Raw genomic sequence first — 7665 nt, 5'->3', positions numbered from 1 at the left:
CTTTGTGTCTGTGTGGTGGGGATGGGCTCAGGGCTCCATGCAGCCTTATGCAGTGGGCTCTGGGGACTGGGGCCTAGGTAGCTCTCTTCTACCTGACTTGGGCTTGTATCTAAGGATTTCTCTCACATGAGCAGGGCTCTGGGGTCTTTCATCTCCTGGTCCTTGTATAATCTGTTTATTCTCACTTCCAGCTGACCCAAGCAGCCTTGACTCTACTGACAAGTCTGGACATGTGATGGCAAACTGTAAGCTAATGCCCTGGTAATGCCCCTGCGGTCACCCTGTAGGGTGACCCTGTAGGCTCCTGACGTCACTCCCAGTGACCACTGCTGCAGCTGCTCACTTGGGGCTTACCATTTGTTTATTTATTTAGTATTTATTTATTTATTTATTTATTTATTTATTTATTTATTTATTTATTCAGTGTGTGTGTGTGTGTGTGTGTGTGTGTGTGTGCGTGCACGCGCGCGAGCACAGTTCAGGCAGCTGTTTCATTTGCATGGCTTTTACATGGGTTCTGGAGATCTGAGTTCCAGTCCTCAAGCTTGGTAAGCCCTTCACCCCAGCTCTGGGACTCTTTTTTTTTTTTTTTTCCTTTTTCTTTTTTTCAGAGCTGGGGACCAAACCCAGGGCCTTGCGTTTGCTAGGCAAGCGCTCTACCACTGAGCTAAATCCCCAACCCCAGCTCTGGGACTCTTAATTTGCCAGCCCTCAACCCCAAGCGAGACCAGTTCACTGGCATGTCCTGTGTCCTGTGCGCTGCTCGCCTGCTGCTCGCTTGGTCATAGGGGGGGTGGGTGGAGCTTGGTCGGCCTCCCGGAAAGGCACCTGCAGGGCCTTCTGAGGACTCTACAGAGCCAACTCACTGACTGAACAACGACACGATTTTCCTAGCCACTGGGAGGCTGCCTGCTTTCAGCAGAAAACTGCTAAAAAGACCTCATGGAAGGCAGCCTGCCTTGTGGCATGTGCACTAGGAGTTTACACATCTACCCTGGGTGTGCACCACATGCGGCCCCTCTAGCCACAGAAATACTTTCTATCTAGAAATTGCTGGCACTGTGGATCTCTTCTGGGTGACACAGGTCTCTTTTTTTTTTTTTAAGGATTTATTTATTTATTTTGTATATGAGTACACTGTAGCTGTCTTCAGACACACCAGAAGGGGACATCAGATCCCATTACGGATGGTTGTGAGCCACCATGTGGTTGCTGGGAATTGAACTCAGGACCTCTGGAAGAGCAGTCGGTGCTCTTAACCACTGAGCCATCTCTCCAGCCCGACACAGGTCTCTTTTAAGAGTTATGGTGGCAGCAGAGGAAGCCCTGGCCAAGTGACTTCTCCGGTAGAGCCTTGTCTGATTTACACACCAGATCTGGGCAAGGGGCACCGGCTTAGATGATTAAGGTATCTGGTATTGGTCTGTGTTTTATGGGTACAGACAGCTCGGGAGCAGCTATAAATACCGCTCAGCTCGGAGAGGGAACAGGTTCAATTACAGGTGAGTTTCGGTACCCCTTCCCGGGCAGGCAGCCTCTAGCCCTACACACAGACTGAGCGAGGGTCCCTTTATGTTCCCAGCTGTCACTTAGCATGTGGAATACACTCTGACCCTAAGGATCAGGTGTTCCCATCACCTGCTTTTTTGGGGTGGTGGGGGGCTGGAGGGGATGGCTGGAAAGGAAACCGCTTGAAACAGGGCCAGAGGCCTGAAAGCAAAAGCAGCATTCCTGAGCCCCACTGACTGACGGAGCTGGCACCAGTGCACGAGCTCTAACAGGGCCTGGTGGCTGGGAGCAGCCGGGCAGGTGTCCAGGCGCTCCATCTGGGCTCTTCCACCGGGGAGCAGCTGCTGCATGGCCTCTGAGGCATAGACAGGTGTCAGAAATGGGTTGTTGACAGGGATGTAATGGCTCCCCAGATGGGGCCATCTGATCTGGCTGTGTTGTCTGCTTAGGGACCAAATTAGAAAACCAAAGGCGGGGCTGGGGATTTAGCTCGGTGGTAGAGCGTTTACCTAGGAAGCACAAGGCCCTGGGTTCGGTCCCCAGCTCCGAAAAAAAGAACCAAAAAAAAAAAAAAAAAAAAAAAAAGAAAAAAAAAAAAAGAAAACCAAAGGCACAAACCTGAACTTGGCCCTGGCCTTGAGCTCCGCCCAGGGTGCTGTCCAGATAAAGAAGCTGGGGCTTGTAGGTTGATTGTTTATCTGAATAATCACGGGCTGATACCGAGACCTTTGTACAGGGCCACCTCACAGGGCTCCCCGGAGCATATCCTGCTTTGGCTGGCTCTGCCAACTGTGCGTATCCAACCCTGGTCTTTCCTTCATCCAAGTGGCTTGGGAGATTTCCTGATGGTCCATGCTCTCTACAGGCTGATGGTAACTGGGATGATGGGTAGGAAGGGGCACTGGGTGGGGACTGCCAGATCCCAACACCAGCCTACCCAGGGGACATAAAGGAGTGGAGAAACCAGGGTCTGGGAAAGTGTGGGAAAGGTGCCTACCACGAATGGGGGTGTAGATGGGATAGTGGCTGGGAGGTGCAGTAGGAACGGGGCTGAAAGAGGCTCTGGGACACTCCTGTCCTAGGTAGTAACACCTTACAGAAGTCTGGCAGATACTGGACACGTACAAGCAGAGCAAGGGTGGCCATGCAGGTGGGCTCCTACAGATGGGCTGGATGGGAGATCCATGGGGTGGGGTGTGGGAGGCAAGAGGTGAAAGGATGATCCTGAGTTCAAGTCTGCAGTTCCTACCCATCTCAGATGACTTGGCTTTGGCTTGCAGTCCCTCCCCATTTGCCTCTGGAGAGGCCAGAAGCTTCCCACGGGCAGGGGAGCAGGGCTCAGCACACAGCAGGGCAGGGGAACAGGGCTCAGCACACAGCAGGGCAGGGGAACAGGGCTCAGCACACAGCAGGGCAGGGGAACAGGGCTCAGCACACAGCAGGGCAGGGGAGCAGGGCTCAGTACACAGCAGGGCAGGGGAGCAGGGCTCAGCACACAGCAGGGCAGGGGAACAGGGCTCAGCACACAGCAGGGCAGGGGAACAGGGCTCAGCACACAGCAGGGCAGGGGAGCAGGGCTCAGCACACAGCAGGGCAGGGGAACAGGGCTCAGTACACAGCAGGCACCGACCTTCAGAAGGATCAATACTTGCGGCTAGCTAGTCCTGACTTGTTCTAAGTGAAAAGTGGCCAGACAAGTTTACTGCCCATCTCTGGACCTAGAGGACACCAAGTCAGCAAGTCTGTCATTTCCTGAATACAAGGGTGACATCCTGAGCCCTGGAAAGGCTCTGGTTCTCTACCTGGCCTTTCTGCGGTCTCTTCTCCACTGGTGACCATCAGAATGTCAGGGCAGATTCTCCATTGGACTTTAGAAATTCCCACTCAGCTGTGATCAGGGACCACCCCCATCCCTATGGCAGGAGACCCCGACAACTCTGGGCACAAAAGCCAGCCTATGTCAGAACCTCTCCTCCTCTCTGAGTTTCTGCTCCCCCAGCCCCCCCCCCCCATCTCTGGATCTCCCATCCAGCCCATCCTTAGGGACCCACCTGCATGGCCACCCTTAGTCTGCTTGCCACATGCCCATGGCCCCAGCACAGGAGGGACAGTACCCAATGCTGGCTGAACGCATGCCTAGGATCTACCTCACACCCAGCAACCACGTATTGCACTTTAGCTGAATAGGTTTCCCTCCTGCCTCAGGTGTCCTGAAGTGAGTCTCTAAATATGCCCATAACGTCTCAGGATCACTGAGAAGGCCAGCCAAGTACTTTAGATTTATTTTTAATAAAAAAGTCTTCCCACAAGTGCTGCCGCACACCCGGGGTTACCAGTCCCCATAACTGGCCGCTATTTCCACTCAGTGGATGCACCTGCTGCAGCCCAGAACCGTTTCCAGTACCCCAGGCAGAACACAGTAGCCATGCAGGGAGACTGCCCTGGGACTAGAAGGCTGTTTCCAGCTTCGAGGGCTAACGGCAGAGAAGGAGCTCTGTCCTGGTGCTGGAAAGACAGGTTCCAAGACCTCGCTCACAGAGAGTCCGCCATGTTGGAGCGTCTTGCACTGCTGACTGCGGGTCACCACACTTGGCACAGCCGGATCACCTCCTTCAAGGCCTTCAGCCTCTCCATGTTCTTCTCCTTCACAGCCATGGCCAGGAGGACGGCTCTGTCTCCTGCTTCTTCAGACACGAATGCTACCAGGTTCTTTGCAAAGACATGGATGAGAGGCTGGGGAAGGAGGGAAAGAAGATAGTGCCATGACTACACGAAACCACATCTGTTTCTTTTTGTAAAGACATGTTGTGGTGTTCTGTAGTATCATGGAATGCATATATAGCCCAGGCTGGCCTCCAACTCGTGGCAATCATCTGCCTCAGCCTCTTGTGCTAACACATCCAGCTTTATTTGTTTGTCCTTTTTTTAAGTGAGTGTGTGCGTGTGCGTGTATGAGGAGGCCTGAGGACAACCTGAGGAATCATCCTCAGAATGCCAAGCATCTACTCTGGGGCAGGATCTCTTACTGACCTGCAAGTCACTAATTAGGCCAGAATGCCTGAGAAGCAAGCCCCGGGGTCCTTCTGTCTCTGCCTTCCGGGAATGGACCACATTGGCAGGCTTTTTGTTTTTGTTTTTTGAGACAGGGTCTCTCTATGTAGCCCTTGCTAGAACTTGGCTTCAAACCTACCCGGATCGGCCTGAGTCAGCCTCCCTAGTGCTGGGATTAAAGGCATGTGCCACCAAGCCCGGCCCCACACCTAGCCTTTTTGTGTGAGTTCTGAGGATCAAACTCAGGTTGTGCTTGCAAGCACTTTATGAACTGAGGGATTTCCTCAGTCTCCATTGATGTATTTATTCATTCATGTATTTGTTTTCGATGAGACAAGAGTTCACTATTTACCTATTGTTGTTGAGAGAAGAGGTCACTAAGGTAGCCCTGTCTGATCTGGAACTTGCTATGTCGACCAGGCTACTTCAATCTGCCAAGTGCCAAGATTAAAGATGTGCACACAGCCATATTAGTCTCCACTAATATATAATATTAGAATATCAGGCTTGCATGCCTTTAGCCCCGAGCCATCTCAATGTTTCCTACCTTTTAATAAAGGGTGTCATGTAGCCCAAGTTATGGAGCTGGAAATGAAACTGAACCCTGATTCTCCTGGTCCCACCTCCTGAGTGCTGGGACTACACCAGCCAGCATATCACCATAACCAGTGGTTTTTTCTTTTCTTCTTTTTTGGGGGTGGGGGAGGGTGGGGGGAAGCAGGGTCTATCCCTAGCTGGCCTCAAGCTCACTGTATACTCAGTCTGACCACAAACTTGCAGTTCTGCTGCGGCCTCCTTCCTGAGAGGATGACAAGGTATGTATAGCCACACCCAGGTCAGACACTGTATTTTTCTGATGCTTTCCTTAAGGGACCCAGACCAGCTTCTCATGCTTTCCCCTAAATCCCCTAAGCTAAGACAGCAGTGACTCAGAGTGCCAAGTGGACTGCACGGAGCAGACACAGCGAACTGCCCACGAGGCATCATTAAGATTTCTCCTTGGTGCCTCTGCCTACCATCTCTCTGGTTAACGCTAATCGAGACAGACTCCGAAGGGGCTGCTGCCAAGACTCAAGAAGCAGACATAAACACGCCATCAGACAGGGTCAAACTGAGGAGATGGCTGTGTCCTAAAAATCAATACCTCCCCGAGTGCTCAGTAAAATGCTGACGCGCTGCGAGAAGCATGGCTCGGGCTAGCCGGGACACCTCAGATCAGAAAGATCCTGAAAAATGCTCACTGTGCATACCATACCTTGGGTGTGTGTGGAAGTGTGCCTACCAGACACCCCATATCCCTATGGGTGTCAAATGGGACAAATGACACCAGAAAAAAAGATTCAACTCCATTACCTCGTCCTGCCCGAGAAGGACTTTTGTGGTGAGCACTGGTTTGCTGATGTCATTGGCTACATTGCTGGGCTCCAAGGAGACTAACGTACCCATCTTCCCGAATTGGGTCACCACAACCAGGATGTGGCTGCTGAAGGCCGTGCAGACCACCTGGGTGGGCACACCGCATACCACCTCTGTCTTCTGTTTAGATACTACCAGTGGTTTGTCTTCCATGGCTCCGTTCTTCAATGGAGGCTTTAGTTTTAAAAGAAAAGAAAAAGAGGGATGAAGCGATCAGAGTCTGATATAACCTGGAGCTCCAAAGCAGAAACGTTGAACAACCCATTTCAAGCTGCAAATGGTGGCACATGTCTGTCATCCCAGCACAAGGGAGGCTGAGGCTGGAGAATCCCGACTTCGAGGCCAGCCTGAACTACACCGGAGAGACCCTATTATCAATACCACGCCCCAACTCAAAAGCAAGTGTGCGCATGCTCATGAGGCTTTTGTTAGGATTCTTTGTTCCGCCGCGCTGCTTGCAATTATGGCCATTCCCATGACTAGCGGTCTTCCACTTCTAGATACGAGGGATGAGGGAAACCGCCGAGCTCACCGGGGAACCCCGGCCGCACTGGACTGGGGAATGGCTGGATCACTACTGACAGCAATTGGGACCAAAACCCTCAGCAACCAGCGCTCACCACACTAGCAGTGCCAGAAAGATGTCTCAGTGAGCAACTCAGCTAGCTCTGGCTTGGCAGAAGCGCTGGCGAGAACTTCCGGTTCCGGTCCGTTGAGCCTAAGGTCCCTGGATCCTCGCAGTCCCAGAGCCTTCCGTTCCGCGCTGCAAAGGAGAAGTCCAAGCTTCGTGTTAAAGGGACAATGTGCCTGTCGAGCTTCAGGACCTCGTGGGCGGTGCTTGAACCCCAATGTAGGGGACTTTGTGTCCTAGCTGTGGACTGGGATGGCAATAAGAATTAATATTTATTTTCACTTGGTGTGTACCTGGCTTTGGCTAAGGAACACTTTATAGTAACTTATTTTGTCTGTCTGTCCATTTTGCCTTTTTTAGTCATGGTATCTCTGCGTAGCCCTGGCTGTCCTGGAACTCACAATGTCAACCAGGATGGCCTCTAACTCAGAGGGAGGCCTGCCCCTCCCGAGTTCTGGGTTCTCCTCCTCCTCCTCCTCCTCCTCCTCCTCCTCCTCCTCCTCCTCCTCCTCCTCCTCCTCCTCCTCCTCCTCCTCCTCCTCCTCGTCCCCCTCCTCCTCCCTTCCTCTCCTCTTATTTATTTTGAGTCGCAAGTATCCTAGGTTGATTGAGAAAAATCTTGAACTTTTTTTTTTTTTTGGTTCTTTTTTTTCGGAGCTGGGGACCGAACCCAGGGTCTTGCGCTTCCTAGGCAAGCGCTCTACCACTGAGCTAAATCCCCAACCCCAATCTTGAACTTCTGATTCTCCTCCTTCCACCTTCTGAGTACAGAGATGACTGGAATGCACCACACGCATGGTTACTCGGTATGAGGATAACATCCGGGAATTTATGTAAGCTAAGCAAGCATTCACCAACCCTCATTTTTCTAAAAAGAGATTTATTTTATGTCTGTGAGTGCACTGTAGCTGTCTTCAGACACACCAGAAGAGGGCATCAGATCCCATTATAGATGGTTGTGAGCCACCATGTGGTTGCTGGGAACCGAACTCAGGATCTCTGGAAGAGGATTCAGTGCTCTTAACTACTGAGCCATCTCTCCAGCCCTCCAGCCCTCA

General features: G+C 52.0%; 1 protein-coding gene across 2 annotated transcripts; it reads right to left on the bottom strand.

Moving 5' to 3' along the window:
- Window positions 1–3758: 3758 nt before the first annotated feature.
- Window positions 3759–6676, bottom strand: Psmg3 (proteasome assembly chaperone 3). 2 transcript variants are annotated; one of them, NM_001399014.1, is made up of 3 exons: window positions 6509–6676; window positions 5914–6150; window positions 3759–4242 (listed from the first exon to the last, which is right to left on the bottom strand). In NM_001399014.1, exons 2-3 carry the CDS (start codon window positions 6127–6129, stop codon window positions 4090–4092), a joined length of 369 nt encoding a protein of 122 aa, NP_001385943.1. In that variant the 5' UTR covers window positions 6130–6150; window positions 6509–6676; the 3' UTR covers window positions 3759–4089. The 2 variants fall into 2 exon arrangements, with proteins under 2 accessions (NP_001385943.1, NP_001385942.1); NM_001399013.1 differs by having other exon boundaries at window positions 6597–6676.
- Between the last annotated feature and the right edge of the window lie 989 nt (window positions 6677–7665).

The sequence above is a fragment of the Rattus norvegicus genome, chromosome 12 (assembly GCF_036323735.1).
Source record: "Rattus norvegicus strain BN/NHsdMcwi chromosome 12, GRCr8, whole genome shotgun sequence".
Classification (NCBI taxonomy): Eukaryota; Metazoa; Chordata; class Mammalia; order Rodentia; family Muridae; genus Rattus; species Rattus norvegicus.
This window is presented reverse-complemented; position numbering and strand designations above follow the sequence as displayed.